This window comes from Eubalaena glacialis, chromosome 8 (assembly GCF_028564815.1).
Source record: "Eubalaena glacialis isolate mEubGla1 chromosome 8, mEubGla1.1.hap2.+ XY, whole genome shotgun sequence".
Taxonomy (NCBI): Eukaryota; Metazoa; Chordata; class Mammalia; order Artiodactyla; family Balaenidae; genus Eubalaena; species Eubalaena glacialis.
Window position 1 is genome coordinate 79,592,091 of NC_083723.1, and position 16,535 is coordinate 79,608,625.

The 16,535-nt window shown below is 37.4% G+C and overlaps 1 protein-coding gene across 2 annotated transcripts in view; it reads left to right on the forward strand.

Annotated features, from left to right (window-relative positions):
• The window catches only part of TAX1BP1 (Tax1 binding protein 1), a 93,106-nt gene that overhangs the window by 68,552 nt on the left and 8,019 nt on the right, over positions 1-16,535 (forward strand). For both annotated transcript variants that reach the window (XM_061198622.1, XM_061198623.1), the window contains exons 15-16: positions 10,900-11,083; positions 11,440-11,588. In XM_061198622.1, the coding sequence (XP_061054605.1) occupies positions 10,900-11,083; positions 11,440-11,588 (333 nt within the window). The remainder of the gene's footprint in view (positions 1-10,899; positions 11,084-11,439; positions 11,589-16,535) is intronic.

Genomic DNA, 16,535 nt, shown 5'->3' on the forward strand with positions numbered 1-16,535 from the left:
TTTCCTTTCCTCTTTTTTTTTTTTTTTTTAAAGAGGCATTTTTTAATAGACGTTATTACAGTAATTTTATCTAACTACAGAAAGATTATCAGGATAAGGATGTTGGTGTGTGTGTGTGTGTTTTTGGTCGTGCCACGTGGCTTGCAGGATCTTAGTTCCCTGACCAGGGATCAAACCCTGGCCCCAGCAGTGGAAGCGTGGAGTCCTAACCACTGGACCACCAGGGAATTTCCCCTTGCCTTCATTAATTCCTATTTGTACACTTTTCCACAGTGAGAATCCTGTGCCCAATAGTGTCAATACATTGAATCTACTTGCTAATTCCAATATCCCACACCTTCAGAACTGCTAGAGCCATATCACTAAAAGAAGGAAACCTATTAAGAATAGAATTGAATTCAAGATTGTTTGCAAGTCCCTCCCCCCCACCCCCACCCCAGGTTGTCAGTATATCGCATTCAAATGTTACTTGTGTTTGTTCTCTCTCCCTCGCCCCCTTCAGTGTATGGTAACACAAAATGACAAGTGGGTTAAAAAGATCCCTGCAAATAAACAGTGGATTAAAGCTAATTAAAACACTAGGAGCACAAATGAAGAGTAAGAAAATGATTTTTTATTTCCAGTATGAGTTTTCCTCAAGTGTATTTCGAAGTTAAAACAATGATGACCTAATCAGATTTCACAAGAAGTTGACAAAATATATATTCCAAATGCTTAAGACAACTTTTTGAAATATGGATGTACCTTAACCATTTTTGGTAAGAAACCTGGCTCTAAGTGTATTTTGTGCTTGGAGTTAATAGCTAATGCTAGAGAGAAGCAATCAAGATACTTTATTTTTATATATTTTACATTTATAAAAAATATATATTTCATATATAAAATTTATATATAATTTATATGTAAAATTATATATATATAGAATGTTTTATATAGTTATTTTGAAGTTTCATATATAACAGTGAAAGATAGTGCTAAATGATTATAACCATTTGTACATTTTGTTGTGTTACAAATGGCTGAAATCACAAACAGAAAACAATATAGTGACTGTATTAATTATGCTGCACAGCAAATTACCTGAAAATGTAGTGGCTTAAAACAGTATTTGTTATCTCACAGTTTCTGTGAGTCAGGAATCCAGGTGTGGCTTAGCTGGGTCCCCTTTAGACATCTTGCAAGACTGCAGTCAGTGTGTCAGATGCGGCTCAGTCATCTCACGGGTATAGATCTACTTCTGAGCTCACTACTTGTTGTCAGGATTCAGTTCCATGCAGATAGTTGGGTGAGGGCCATAATTTCTTCTCTGCCATCTTCCATGAGGTCACTCTCCTCCTCTATGTTTTGTTTTTTTAATATTTATTTGGCTGCATCAGGTCTTAGTTGCGGCGTGTGGGATCTTCGTCACAGCATGCAGAATCTTTTGTTGCGGCATGCGGGCTTAGTTGCCGCGTGGCATGTGGGATCTTAGTTCCCTGACCAGGGATCGAACCCACGTCCCCTGCCTTGGGAGGTGGATTCTTAACCACTGGACCACCAGGGAAGTCCGTCCTCCTCTATGTTTGACTGAAGTAAAAGGTTATTCAAACCACAGGCAGGGTAACCTTTAAAAATGTAAAGCTGATCCTTTCTTGCTTGAAGCTCCTTAACGGGCCTCCCATGCATTAGTGCATTTAGGATAAATGCCAGAATTCTTTTTTGGCTGCACCGTGTGGCTTGTGGGATCTTAGTGCCCCAACCAGAGATTGAACCTGTGCCCTTGGCAGTGAAAGCGCAGAGTCCTAACCACTGGACCACCAGGGAATTCCCGCCAAAATTCAACGTAGCATATAATATTTTATATGACTGGCCTCTCTCTCTAGTCCCATTTTAAGCCACAGTTTCTTGTTTGACTCTCCTCTATTGTAGAATTTCTCTCAGTAGTGTTCTCAATCTTGACCTTGAATCAGAACTACCTGTATTATTTGTTTGTTTTTTAGGTAATTATCAAATTTATTTAAATATTTTGCCTTTTTGTAATATTAAAGATTAAATGGCGATATACAACATGTATTTGGGGAAATATGAGCAAATACAACATTATAAGTAATGATAAGAGTACAGTCATAACTTATCACAAGCTAAACAAAAGTTAGCAGAGCTTGTGCCTTTGTGGGGAAAGGTCAACATACAATTATATATATAGAATGCCACAGACTAGATTATCTTGAAAATTGCCCCTTTTCACATTACATTCATATAATTTCATTTAATATAGTTTGTTAGGGTACCACATTTTTTTTTAAATTAATTTTTATTGGAGTATGGTTGCTTTACAATATATTTGTTAAAACACAGATTTCTGGCTTCCATTCCCAGAGTTTCTGATTTGTAGGTCTGGGGTGGGGCTTGAGATTTGCACATTTGACAAGTTCCTGACGCTACTGGTCTGGGGACCACACTTTGAGAACTGTTGTAGTCACTTGGGCCTTACAACTCATGAATTGCTTTCTTGTTTCAGGGCCCTTGTTCATGTACTTTGCTAGGAATATTCTTGCCTACAATTCTTTGTTAACTTTTTTTTTTAAAGTAGAATTTTTTTTGGCCGCGCCACGCGGCATGCGGGATCTTAGTTCCCCAACCAGGGATCAGACCTGTGCCCCCTGCAGTGGAAGCTTGGAGTCTTAACCACTGGACCTCCAGGGTAGTCCCAGAAGAATTTAAACATATGTAAGAAAAGAATAATGTAACGAACTCAGTTGTACTTCTCACCGAGCAATCAACAGATGTTACTTTGTGGCATCTTATTTTAATTTTCTTTTAAGTCTTTTTTTTTTAAATTTGTTACAGTATTGCTTCTGTTTTTATGTTTTGGTTTTTTTTTTTTTTTGGCCGTGAGGCATGTGGGATTTTAGCTCCCTGACCAGGGATCGAACCCACACCCCACGCATTGGAAGGCAAAGTCTTAATCACTGGACCGCCAGGGAAGTCCCAGTGCCATCTTATTTTATCTGTTCAACCGTAATTCCCTTCTCTCTTCCCCCAGTGGTATTTTTTCAAGTATATCCCATAATTCCTATTATTTTCCTCTGAATATTTAACTATTCCTACCACTCTTGACTTATTCTTTAAGTCTCAGATTAAATCTCTCTTTTTCAGAGAGGACTTCTTTGACCTCAGTCCAAATTAGGTACCTTTATTAAACTTAAACCTGGGAGCTGTACTTTTATTTTATAGCACTTACCATAATTTGTAGTTAATATTTCTGTGCTTATTTCTCTAACAACTCCCTTTGCTTAATTATAAGGTCCATGAAAAACAGGGATCATGTTTATTTTATTCACCACTGTATTTGCAGCCTCTAGTACAGTGCCTGATATTTGAAGTTAAATATTTGTTGAATGACTAAACAAGTTAATGGGGCAAACATAATTTATAGCATTTGCTTATAAAAATATTTGGTAAAAGAAATGTAGTGGGATCAGCAGTTTTATTGTCAATTAATACCCTGCCCTGTCAGGAATACAATAGAAGTAGGCCAGTTTGCTTTCTACTTCCTGTCTTCTTGAGTTACTCTTGATTTCCCTGCTACTGACAATATAGTTTTATATTACTTCTAAAGACTGTATTTATAAGAATTTCTGTTTGCTATTTCAGCAGCTTGCTTCATGTTTGTCTTCTCCCCCAGTGTTTCTCAGTACCCTCACTCCTGCCACAATCCTCTGCAGAGTTAGGATTATGTCCTTTTTGTTCAGCACCAAAACCTAGATCCAGACAGTGCCTGGAATGAACCAAGTGATCATTAAGCATTAGTTGAGTGAGCAAATGACAAAATGGAAATATCACCATCTCACAGAATGTGTGTTTTACTTATTTTGTTTCTTGTCCATCTGCCCTGCTCTAGATACAGACTTCATGTGGGCAGGAATTGTTGTGTGTTTTGGTTATTCCTAAATCTCTAGTGCCTGGAGAGTAGTGCCTGCTGCATATTAGATACTCAATAAGTATTGAACATATGTGTGGATAAAAACTCATTATAGTGTTTTTAAGTAACTAGCTCCCTCGTATTATAAAAAAATATTTTTTAAAAATAACTTTTAATAGTATGAAGTAATTTAGGATTAAAAACCCTACCAATTTAAATTTATTTAGAAACTTAATATACCTCAAAGTATCTTATTTTTTCATGTCATTCCAAAACCACTATTTAGACTTATTTATCATTTTCATACTATTTCAGATATTCTGTATAAGCCCCTTACTAGAAATATGAAAAGGGAAGAGTAAAGAAAATAATAAAGCAAAAGCACAATGGCAAATAATGATAAAAATGATGGTGGGAAGTACTTTATTAACTATTACCAGAGAAAAAATTAAAATAAAAAACTTCTTAAAGTAAAACTATTTCAAAATGTTTTTTAACATCAGGTACCTGACTAGTGATTTTTCTGAATCATCATTTCATATTTCCAGATGATCTGCTTCCTTTTTAAGAATAGAAGAGTAATATTTGTATATATTTATAAATGATTAGTGGAAGGTATCTTGAGTATCTGTGATTTTTGTGGGTGACAAAATTAAAGGTACTGCAACTGTTGCTATGTTTTTTTGCCTACATCCATAATTGGAGAAAATGCTAAATTTCAGTTAGAAGTTAGTGAAAAGATATAAAAAAAAATTTTTTTTTTCACCTAAGTTCATGGATCTCCTGTATTCTAAACATGGATCCTTTTGGGTGGGGGGAGGCATGCATTGTGAATACAAATTTAAGAATCTTCTCTGAGTCAAGAGTTCAGTCTTCTAATTTGCCAAACAACCTAATCATAACTATTTTGTCCATGTTCCTGTATTCTGTTTACCCTGCCTCCAGTTTCCCCCATGAGGAACCAAGCTGCTTATTCCTCCTTTTCTTACCCTTATACTATTTGCAGAGGATTTATTTTATCTTTGATGGTAGAGGCGTGGAGTATGAACCTAGAGGAAACTCTTTATTAGGTTGGAATTCTCTATGAAGTTCCTTGGCTGTCAGCGCATGCATAAATGTTTTGATGAAACCCTTGACTCCATTTAAGTAGTTTATTGTTTGCTTACAGAAGAACTTAACCATACTCCTTTAAATTGATTTGCTTACACTTTTGTAGAAGTATTTTATCATCTCTTAACTCTTTTGCTGCTTTCATGCCCTTTTTTTGCTTTTCTTGAATCATCTTTGAAATATTTTAAAAATTTACTCTCTCCCTTTTTCTCTCTTCACATTTCCACTTAAACATCCTGAATTACTATAGTGGTATGTCAGGGGTTTTTGAGTCTTGGCAGGAGATGAGGGGACATCCGTTGAGGGCCTGCTGTGTTCTAAACACTCCCCTCATTTCTCAGTAGTCCTCTGAGGCCTGGAGAAGGTAAGTTCCTCAGGGTTATTTGTGCTGGAGCTGATGAGCAAATTCTGGTCTGACTCCAATCCACCATGTCATGCTGCCCCCCTGATTATTTGTTTCTACTTTCAGCTGTGCCCAGTATAGTTCTGCTAGATTAACCTTGCTAAGGACCATTTCACTGTGTTATTATTGTTCAAGAACTGTTAGGCCCATTGTAGTAAACTGTATGACACATCTGGCACATTTGCCCTTCAACCTGTGTTTTTAGCTGCATTTCTTCTACTCTTAACATGCATCCTGTGTTCTAAGTAAATCATTCACTTACCAATCCTGCAATATGTTATATTTCATATGCCTTCTGTACTCTTTTCACGTGCTTAGGAAGAACTTTCAATTCCCATTTCTCTTTTCAAACCTAAATTGACTTGCATTTTTCATGTTTACCAGTTTTGCTCTCAGTGATAATGACTTATTCCATTTGAAGGCCACTTACTCTATTTTAAGGTCATTTTATAGGTAAAAATTTGTTAACATAGAGTCTCATCTCTACTCCCAAGGGATGACAATCAACAAAACCAGCTGAATTTTACTTTACAGATGAAAATTTTCATCCTTATATCCTTTGTTAATATTTTTGGTTGAATTATTTAATTTTTATTTTTAAAGTTTTTTTTTTTTTTTTGGATGTGGACCATTTTTAAAGTCTTTATCGAATTTGTTACAATATTGCTCTGTTTTATTTTTTTGGCTGTGGGGCATGTGGGATCTTAGCTCCCCGACCAGGGGGATTGAACCTGGACCCCACCGGCACTGGAAGACGAAGTCTTAAGCACTGGACTGCCAGGGAAGTCCCTGGTGCAATTTACATATGATAAAATTCTCTCATTTTAAGTGCAATTTGATGAATTTTGTCAAATACATATAGTTCTCTACCATTACATTCAAACTATAGAATGTTTCATTGCTGCACATAGTTCCCTCACGCTCATATGTAGTCTGTTCCTCCAGCTACCCCCAGCCCCAGACAACCACTGTTCTACTTTCTGTTACTCTGTTGTTTTACTTTTTCTAGCATTTGACATAAATGTGGTCATACAGAATTTATTCACTAGTTGATAGACGTTAATCCTTTTACCAGCTGATGGGCATTCAAATTATTTCTCATGTTTGGCTGTTATGAGTAATGCTGCTATATGAACATTCTCTTACAAGTTTTTTTGTGGACATGTGTTTTCATTTTTCTTGAGTAGATACCTAGGAAGGGAATTGCTGGCTTATATGGTATGTAAGTGTATGTTTTTAAGAAACACCCAGATTGTTTTCCAAAGAGGCTGTACACTTTGCATTCCCACCAGCAGTATATGAGCATTCCAGTCACTGGCCCTTGGTATTGTCAGTTTTTAATTCTAGTCATTCTAGTGAGTGTGTAGGGTTACCTCATTGTGGTTTTAGTTTTAATTTCTCTGACGACTAGTGTTTTTTAATTATTATTATTATTTTTTTTAGTTGTAGGGATATTTATTTATTTTTTGCTGTGTTGGGTCTTTGTTTCTGTGCCAGGGCTTTCTCTAGTTGCGGCAAGCGGGGGCCACTCTTCATCGCGGTGCACGGGCCTCTCACTATGGCGGCCTCTCTTGCTGCGGAGCACAGGCTCCAGACGCGCAGGCTCAGTAGTTGTGGCGCACGGGCTTTGTTACTCCGTGGCATGTGAGATCTTCCCAGACCAGGGCTCGAACCCGTGTCCACCTGCATTGGCAGGCAGATTCTCAACCACTGCGCCACCAAGGAAGCCCTTTAATTATTATTTTTTAATGTTAAACTTTAAAAAAAATTTTTTTAATTGAAGTATAGTTGATTTACAATATTGTGTTAGTTTCAGGTGTACAGCATAGTGATTCAGTATTTTTGCAGATAATATTCCATTATAGGTTATTACAAGATAATGGGTATAATTCCCTATGCTACACAGTAAATCCTTGTTGCTTATCTATTTTATATATAGTAGTTCTTATCTGTAATCTCATACCCCTAATTTGTCCCTCCCCCCCTCCCCTCTCCCCTTTGGTAACCACAAGTTTGTTTTCTATATTTGTGAGTCTGTTTCTTTTTTGTATATACAGTCATTCATATTATTTTTTAGATTCCACATATTAGTGATACCATACGTATAGTATTTGTCTTTGACTTATTGAATCAAGTGCACGCGCGTGCGCACACACACACACACACACACACACACCCATCTTCTTAATCCAGTTGTCTGTTGATGGGCACTTGGGTTACTTCCATGCATATCTTTGCTATTTTAAATAGTGCTGCTATGAACATTAGGGTGTATGTATCTTTGAAGATTAGTGTTTTCGTTTCTTTCCGGATAGTCCCCGATGACTGACTGGTGATGCTCAACATCTTTTCATGTGCCTACAGGCCATTCATATATATTCTTTTGTGAAGTGTCTGTTCAGATCTTTTACCTGATTTTTTATTGGGTTATCTTTTTTCGATTTAAGAGTTTAAAAAAATATATTCCAAATACAATTTCTATGTTATGTATTTTGGAAATATTTTCTCCCAATTTGTGGTTCACCTTTTCATTTTTAAAAATACTATCTTTTGAAGAGCAAAAGCTTCTAATTCTGAAGTAGTCCAGTTTAGCTATATTTTTCTTAATGGTTCATGCTATATGTGTCCTATCTGAAATTTTTGCCTAACCCAGGGTTACAGAGATTTTCTCCTATTTTTTAATCCAGTATATTTTATAGTTTCAGCTCTTATGTTTAGATTTATGATCTACTTAAAATTAATTTTTGTGTAAGGAATGATATGTAGTCAAAATTTGTTTATTTGTATGCAGATATCCAGTTTTTTAGCATCATATATTTAAAAGAACATGTTTTTCCTCCGTTGTATTACTTCTGCATCTTTGTTGAAAATTAATTGACAAGAGTATGGGTATATTTTTGGAATCTCTTTTCTGTTTTATTGATTTATATTAGGGGTCAGCATACTAAGGCCTACATCCAAATTTGGCTTGTGGCCTGTTTTTGTAAATAAGGATTTATTAAAGCGCATTGCCATGCCCATTCATTTTTAGGTATTGTCTATGGCTGCAATAGCAGAGAGAGATTTGAGTAGTTGTGACAGAGACTGTGTGTCCTACAAAGCTGGAAATATCTACCATCAGGCCCTTTATGGAACAAGTTTGCCTACCCCTGATCTGTTTATCCTTAGGCTAAAACTGTACTCAGTTGATTATTATAGCTTTATAATAAGTCTGGAAATCAGATTGTGTAAGTCTTGAAGTTTGTTCTGCTTTTTAAAAATGGGCTATTCCAGGACCTTTGTGTTTCCATGTACATTTTAGAATCAGTTTGTCAGTTTATACAAAAGCCTGCTGGAATTTCGATTGGGATCGCATTGAATCTGTAGATCAATTTGGGGGGAATTAATAGCATAAAAATAAGTTTTCCAGTCCATGAATGTGGTATATTTCTCCATTTGCTGAGGCTCTCTTTAATTTCTCTCAGTAATGTTTGTGGCTTTTAGTTTATAGGCCTTGCACATCTTTTGCTAAATTTATTCCTTAGTATTTAAGTTTTAATCTATGAATGTTACTATAAATAGAATTTTAAAAAATTTCATTTTTCAGTTGTGTGTTGCTGATATATAGCAGTACAGTTGGTTTTATATATTGACCTTATATACTGCAGCCTTGCTAAATTAACTCATTCTCCTAGTTCTAGTGTATTCCTTAGGATTTTCCACTTCTATGATCATATCATCTGTGAGTAAAGATGGTTTTACTTCTTCCTTTCCAGTCTGTCTGCCTTAATCTTAATCTTGCCTTAATCTTAACACTGTTTAGAACCTCCAGTATAGGGACTTCCTTGATGGTCCAGACTCTGCACTCCCCAATGCACAGGGCCTGGCTTTGATCCCTGGTCAGGAAACTAAATCCCGCATGCAGCAACTAAAAGATCCTGCACGCCGCAACGAAGATCCCGAGTGCTGCAACTAGGACCCGGTGCAGGGCTTCCCTGGTGGCGCAGTGGTTGAGAATCTTCCTGCCAATGCAGGGGACACGGGTTCGAGCCCTGGTCTGGGAAGATCCCACATGCCGCGGAGCAACTAGGCCCATGAGCCACAACTACTGAGCCTGTGCGTCTGGAGCTTGTGCTCCGCAACAAGAGAGGCCGCGATAGTGAGAGGCCCCGCGCACTGTGATGAAGAGTGGCCCCCGCTTGCCGCAACTAGAGAAAGCCCTTGCACAGAAACGAAGACCCAACACAGACAAAAATTAAATAAATAAATAAATAAATAATAAAAATAAAGGAATTCCTTTAAAAAAAAAAAAAAGACCCGGTGCAGCCAAATAAATAAATAAATATTAAAAAAAAAAAAAAAGAAACTCCAGTATAATGTTGAATAGAAGTGGTTAGAACAGACATTTTGCCTTAATAGTTGATCTTAGGTAGAACCATTTAATTTTTCACCATTAAGATTCACTGTAGGTTTTTGTAGATGTCTTTTTTTTTTTTAAATCATGGATGCCTGTTGAATTTTATAAAATGTTTCTTCTTGCAGTTATTGAAATGATTGTATGCTTTTTTCCTTTAGTCTATGAACATGTGATGAATTACATTGATTTTTGGATGTTAAACTAAATTTGCATTCTTGTGATAAAACCCGCTTGGTCATGATTTTTTTTTTTAAATAAATTTATTTATTTTTGGCTGTGTTGGGTCTTCGTTGCTGCGTGTGGGCTTTCTCTAGTTGCAGCGAGCGGGGGCTACTCTTTGTTGCGGTGCGAGGGCTTCTCATTGTGGTGGCTTCTCTTGTTGCAGAGCACGGGCTCTAGAGCTCAGGCTCAGTAGTTGTGGCGCACGGGCTTAGTTGCTTCGCCGCATGTGGGATCTTCCCAGACCAGGGATCGAACTCATGTCCCCTGCATTGGCAGGCAGATTCTTAACCACTGCGCCACCAGGGAAGTCCCAATGTATTATTTTCTAATATTGAATTTGATTTCTTAATTAAGGATTTTTACATCAGTATTCATGAGGGTCTGCAGTTGAGGTCTGCCGTTTTCCTGTGATGTCACTGGTTTGGGTATCAGGATAATACTGGTCTTGTAAAGTAAGCTGAGACAGTGTTTTTTCCTCTAGTTTTTGAAAGAGTTTATACAAGATTAGTATTTTTAAAAATGTTCAGTAGAGTTTGCTAGGGAAGCAGTCTGAGTTGTTTTTTGTCTTATGATTTTTACTAATAGCTAAATTGTAAGAGATTCGCAATTTCTTCTCAATTAGCAATAAAAAGGGTACTTTATTGGCACAAATAAATTTGAAAATATATTGGGCTTTATCCTGCTTTCTGATTTTGTTGGATGTGGAAGGGACATTTATGAGAAGTTGAGAACCAGCCTTTCCAACTGTATACTTTAAATATAATAGGGAAATCATTTTATTGTTATATTTTGGCTAAATATTTAATGCTCTTCTTGTTAAAAAATATTTGGTTGCTTATTTACCTTTGTTTTTGTTAATTTTAGGAACTTAAAAGGAGTATAGAAAATCAAGCAGAAAGGAAATTGGAGGGTCAGAATTCCCAGAGTCCTCAGCAGATCTCACAGTGTTTCAACACCAGCTCAGAGCAAAATGGTCATGTTCCTGCAGTGCCAAATACACAACCAGTTCTGCAGTTTGGTAATCCTTATGCAACACAGGAAACAAGAGGTTATTAAAATATTTTTGGTTAGGGTTAGCTGAATGTGGAGGTTTTTTTTGTTTGTATCTTCCTGGGATTAGAGAACTGTTGGTATGATCAACTCTAATAGAAATCTTGTTTTATAATAAGCAGTTTTAATGTTTAACACTAACTGGCTTCATCTAGAAGCAGTACACCATGTATGAGGAGTCTATTTGCTTATTGCACATAGTTCTTATTTTTAAAGATCATTTGGGTTAAAAAAAAAAGACATTTTTTTGGATACTCTAAAGTGGTTCTTTATATTCTGTTCATCATAGCTATACACAGAGATTCTAATTGTAGTACCAGGTTTTACCCTACCCTTCCAAAATTTTTATTTCAGATGGAGCAGATGGTGCTTTTTACCCAGATGAAATCCAAAGGCCACCTGTGAGAGTACCCTCTTGGGGACTGGAAGATAATGTTGTCTGCAGCCAGCCTGCTCGAAACCTAAGTCGACCTGATGGTTTAGAAGACCCTGAGGATAGTAAAGTAAATTGAATTTGTTTTCTGAGCCTGTCCCTTTTATTTTTTGTCCTGTGTAGAGAGTTATGTGTGTGTGGAAAGAGAGAATGTGTATGCTTGTGTGTACACATGATTGCTTACTTGATATTTTGAAAAATCTGCTTGTATTTAAATTTGAAAAATCAACCATTAATATGCTTCAGACCTACACTTTAGGATTTATTGAGAGAATGACCTTAGAATATTGTAGTTATAAGATAGTTTAATCTTAAAAATTTTTTTTAAATTGAGCTATAATTGACATACATGTTTCAGGTGTGGAACATAATGATTTGGTATTTGTGTATATTGCGAAATGATCATCATAACAAGTCTAGTTAACATCCATCATCATACAGCTATAATTTTTTTTCTTGTGATGAGAACTTTTAAGATCTACTCTCTTAGCAACTTTCAAATATACAATACAGTATTAACTGTAGTCACAGATAGTTTAATCTTAATTATCACAGAGTTATTTACTATATTCTTTTGATTGTAGATGTACTAGGTTGCAAGAAGCAAAGTGTTAATGACAGTGTTATGCTTTGGTGTGCATCTTTTCAGTTTTGCATTTATATCCCACTTTAAATTATAAAGTGGACTCTTTGTTATCGTTAGCAAGAAAAAGGAAGAAGTGTGTGTATCATAGTTTTCTTTTTCAGAGAAATACTCTTGTAGACATCATTAGTATTTAATCTCTCAGCAGTACAGTACTGTTGATAATTGAATCAGTTTACGTGGCATGGCATTCTTTTTATTTCATTTAAGAGATTTCTTCACCATTTAATAGATCCTTTTCCTCATAGCAGCTCTTTTTGGATTTTCTGTGCATTAAGATGCGTTTAAAAGAAATGCTTTATCGTGCTCTTTGCAAGTACAGCGGTATCATGACCTGTTTCTCATTTAATCTAGTTTGCTGCATTTAATTGCTATTAACCTTTGCAGAAACTGATCAGTGTTCAGACAGGCATGATTTTAGCCCTAGTGCTCAACACCCATAATGGAGAAAAATGTATTTCTCTCTTCTGCCTTTTGGCCTCCTATATCCATTACTGGGAATAATTAGGAAAACTGTCAGAACTTTGGTAGCCTATATGAAGTCTAGAGTATCATCTTACTGCTTTTTCACACCTTTACTTCACATTTTGCATATTTAATCTGATCATTCTTGGCACAGATGTTACATGTGACAAGCTCTTCTCTTCTGTAGTCATCTGCTTCAGTTTAATTAGCAGAATGTTCTTTCTGATCTGTGTGCTTTGCCCTCCTGCAAACCCATGAGAAGCAGTGTTAGAGTCTTGTGCTCATTTGCTGACATGCTTAGATTTGGTAATGAGATGGAAGGGGTCTTAATAGGCACACCTTGGGTAATTGTATTTTGCTATCAGAAGATTTTTCACATTAGACAGAAACTAATTTTTATGAACATTCAGACCATATTTTTTTTAAAAAATTCTTGTCATTACAGCAACAAAAATCACTTGCAAATGAAGTGTTTTAGTTAAAGTATAAAAAGCAGCTCTGAGTTGACCTGTCCCTTTTCTCTGGTTCTTTGCCCTGGAAGTATTTAACAGCCCGGGACCCAGTGCCTTTCAGTTGGGGTTGAAGCGGCTGCACTTCCAGCCCCCTCCAGTCATACCTGCCATATCTCCTCCCTTCTGCACCAAAAACTTTCTGTCAGATCAAAAAAGGCTTTTATGACTCACTCCCCTTCACCTCATAGTTGTAATTATGATGATAGTGATGGCAATAGACATTTCTGTAGTTTTATTGGACAGCTAATGCTTAACACTTTAAATATATTAACTCTTCATAGCTGTCCTATGAGGTAGAAACTATTACTATATTTTATAATGGAGGAAACAGAGACAGACTACCTGGCTTGCTTCAAGTCATACAGCTGGTAAGCGTACAGCCTCATCAGTTTGGCTATGGAAGTTGTGGTTTTACCACCTATCAACCTACCAAATGACTAAACCAGAGGTTCCCAAACTTTCTCAGTTAATGGCACCTTTAGCATCTCAGTAGCCTCCTGCACAGTTTTTGGAACCATGGTCTAAACTCCTGCTACACAAAAATATCATTTTTGGACCAACACTATTGGTATCTCCTGGGAGCTTGTTAGAAATAAGGAATCTCTGGCTCCACTCCAGACCTACAGAGAATCAGACTGCATTTAACAAAGTCTTTCGGTGATCATGCGCTTAATAAAGTTTGAGTTGCACTGGTCTAAACTTCCTAAAGCCCATCAGGCAAGGTTGGATTACTTTCTCTTCCTTTAACACATATCCCACTTTCCAGTTGTTTTTATGCCTTTGTATAGTGTTTCCCTTCCACCTGACTAGCTTTACTTCTTTCCTTTCTCCTCTATCTCTGAAAGACTGAGGTTCACACATTCTGTTAATGTGTAGTTTGCAGCTTTCCACATGAATCCTTCACTATGAACCCCCCAATTGAAGACTGACAATTTTTGTATTTACATTTTTTTCTGATGAGTTTTTTAGTTTTTATTCTCAGAAGGATCTGTGGTTTTCAAAGGGGCTATGATTCCAAAATTGTTGGGAATCACTGCTTGAAAGAATCAAGTCCTGTTTCCCATTGTCATGACACATGGAATTTTTGCCTTTCTTAAATTTTGCCATTTTTCATATGTTGTCTTATTTTTTAAATTTTACTTTGAATATAACCAATATGTTTTCTGTTTACAAAAGCAGTATATAATTACAGTCAATTCACTTTTATCAAGACTGCCAAGACATTTTTTTTTTAATTTATTTTTGGCTGTGTTGGGTCTTCGTTGCTGCGCGTGGGCTTTCTCTAGTTGCGGTGAGCGGGGGCTACTCTTCGTTGCAGTGCGCGGGCTTCTCATTGCAGTGGCTTCTCTAGTTGCAGAGCACGGGCTCTAGGCGCACGGGCTTCAGTAGTTGTGGCATGCGGGCTCTAGAGCGCAGGCTCAGTAGTTGTGGCGCAAGGGCTTAGTTGCTCCGCGGCATGTGGGATCTTCCTGGACCAGGGATCGAATCCGTGTCCCTTGCATTGGCAGGCCAATTCTTTTTTTTTTTTTTTTTAATTAATTAATTAATTTATGGCTGTGTTGGGTCTTTGTTTCTGTGCGAGGGCTTTCTCTAGTTGCGGCAAGTGGGGGCCACTCTTCATCGTGGTGCGTGAGCCTCTCACTATCGCAGCCTCTCTTGTTGTGGAGCACAGGCTCCAGACGCGCAGGCTCAGCAGTTGTGGCTCACGGGCCTAGTTGCTCCGCGGCATGTGGGATCTTCCCAGACCAGGGCTCGAACCCGTGTCCCCTGCATTGGCAGGCAGATTCTCAACCACTGCGCCACCAGGGAAGCCCCTGGCAGGCCAATTCTTAACCACTGCACCACCAGGGAAGTCCCCCAAGACATTTCAAAGGGGAAAGAATAATCATTTCAACAAATGGTGCTGGGACATTTGGATATCCATATGCAAAAAAAATGTAATTGGACTTCTACCTCATACCATATACAAAAATTAACTCAAATTGAACCTAAATATAAGAGCTAAAGTATAAAATTCAAAAGAAAACATAGAGGTAGGTCTTTGTGATGTTAGGCAATGGTTTCTTAGATATAACACCAAAAGCACAAGCAACAAAGGAAAAAATAGATAAATTAGACTTCATCAAAAGGATTACATGAGGGGCTTCCCTGGTGGCGCAGTGGTTTAGAATACGCCTGCCAACGCAGGGGACGTGGGTTCAAGCCCTGGTCCTGGAAGATCCTACATGCCACAGAGCAACTAAGCCTGTGCACCACAACTGTTGAGCCTGTGCTCTAGAGCCCGCAAGCCACAACTACTGAAGCCTGCGGGCCTAGAGCCCGTGCTCCGCAACAAGAGAAGCCACCGCAATGAGAAGCCCACGCACTGCAATGAGGAGTAGCCCCTGCTCACCACAACTAGAGAAAGCCTGCGCACAGCAACGAAGACCCAGCACAGCCAAAAATAAATAAAATAAATTAAAAAAGATTACATGAATTCTATACGTTCTATTTTTTTTTTTTTTAATACACACTTACTTCCCGCTGATTCTGTATCTCTGGTTGGCATCTCTTTTTTTTTTTTTTCTTTTTTAAATATTTATTTATTTAGGCTGCGCCTGGTCTTAGTCGTGGCATGCGGGATCTTCGTTGCGACATGCGGACTCTTAGTTGCAGCATGCATGTGGGAACTAGCTCCCTGACCAGAGATCAAACCCAGGCCCCCTGCATTGGGAGTGTGGAGTCTTACCCACTGGACCACCAGGGAAGTCCCTGGTTGGCATCTCTTAATGCTGAATTTTACCTTCTCTATACCATATAGTACAATGCCTTTCATATACAGTAGGGTCTATTTAAATATTTGTGACTAACAATTTTAGCTAAAGAAATGCTTTTAATTATTTTTATTTTCTGCCTACTAATGTTCAGTCATCTTAGAAAAGTAATTTTCGGTAACAGCTTTATTGAGATATAATTCACATACCGTACAATTACCATTTAAAGTATACAATTCAGTGGTTTTTAGTATATTCAGAGAATTGTGCAGCTATCATCACATTCAATTTTAGGACATTTTCCTCACCACATAAAGAAGCCCTGTACCCTTTAGCAGTTACTTTGTCTCTGTAGAGCTGCTTATTCTGGACATTTATGTAAGTCAAGTCTTCTAACATGAGGTCTTTTGTGACTGGCTTCTTTCACTTAGCATAATGTTTTCAAGATCCATCCATGTTTTAGCATGCATACATGTTTAGCATGAAAAATGTACTGCATTCCTTTGTATTAAATGCTGAATAGTGTGTTGTATGGATATACCACATTTTGTTTATCCATTCCTCTGTTGATTAACAGTTGGCTCTTGTGAATAGTGCTGCTGTGAACTTATGTACAAGTTTTTGTTTGAATACCTTTTTCAGTT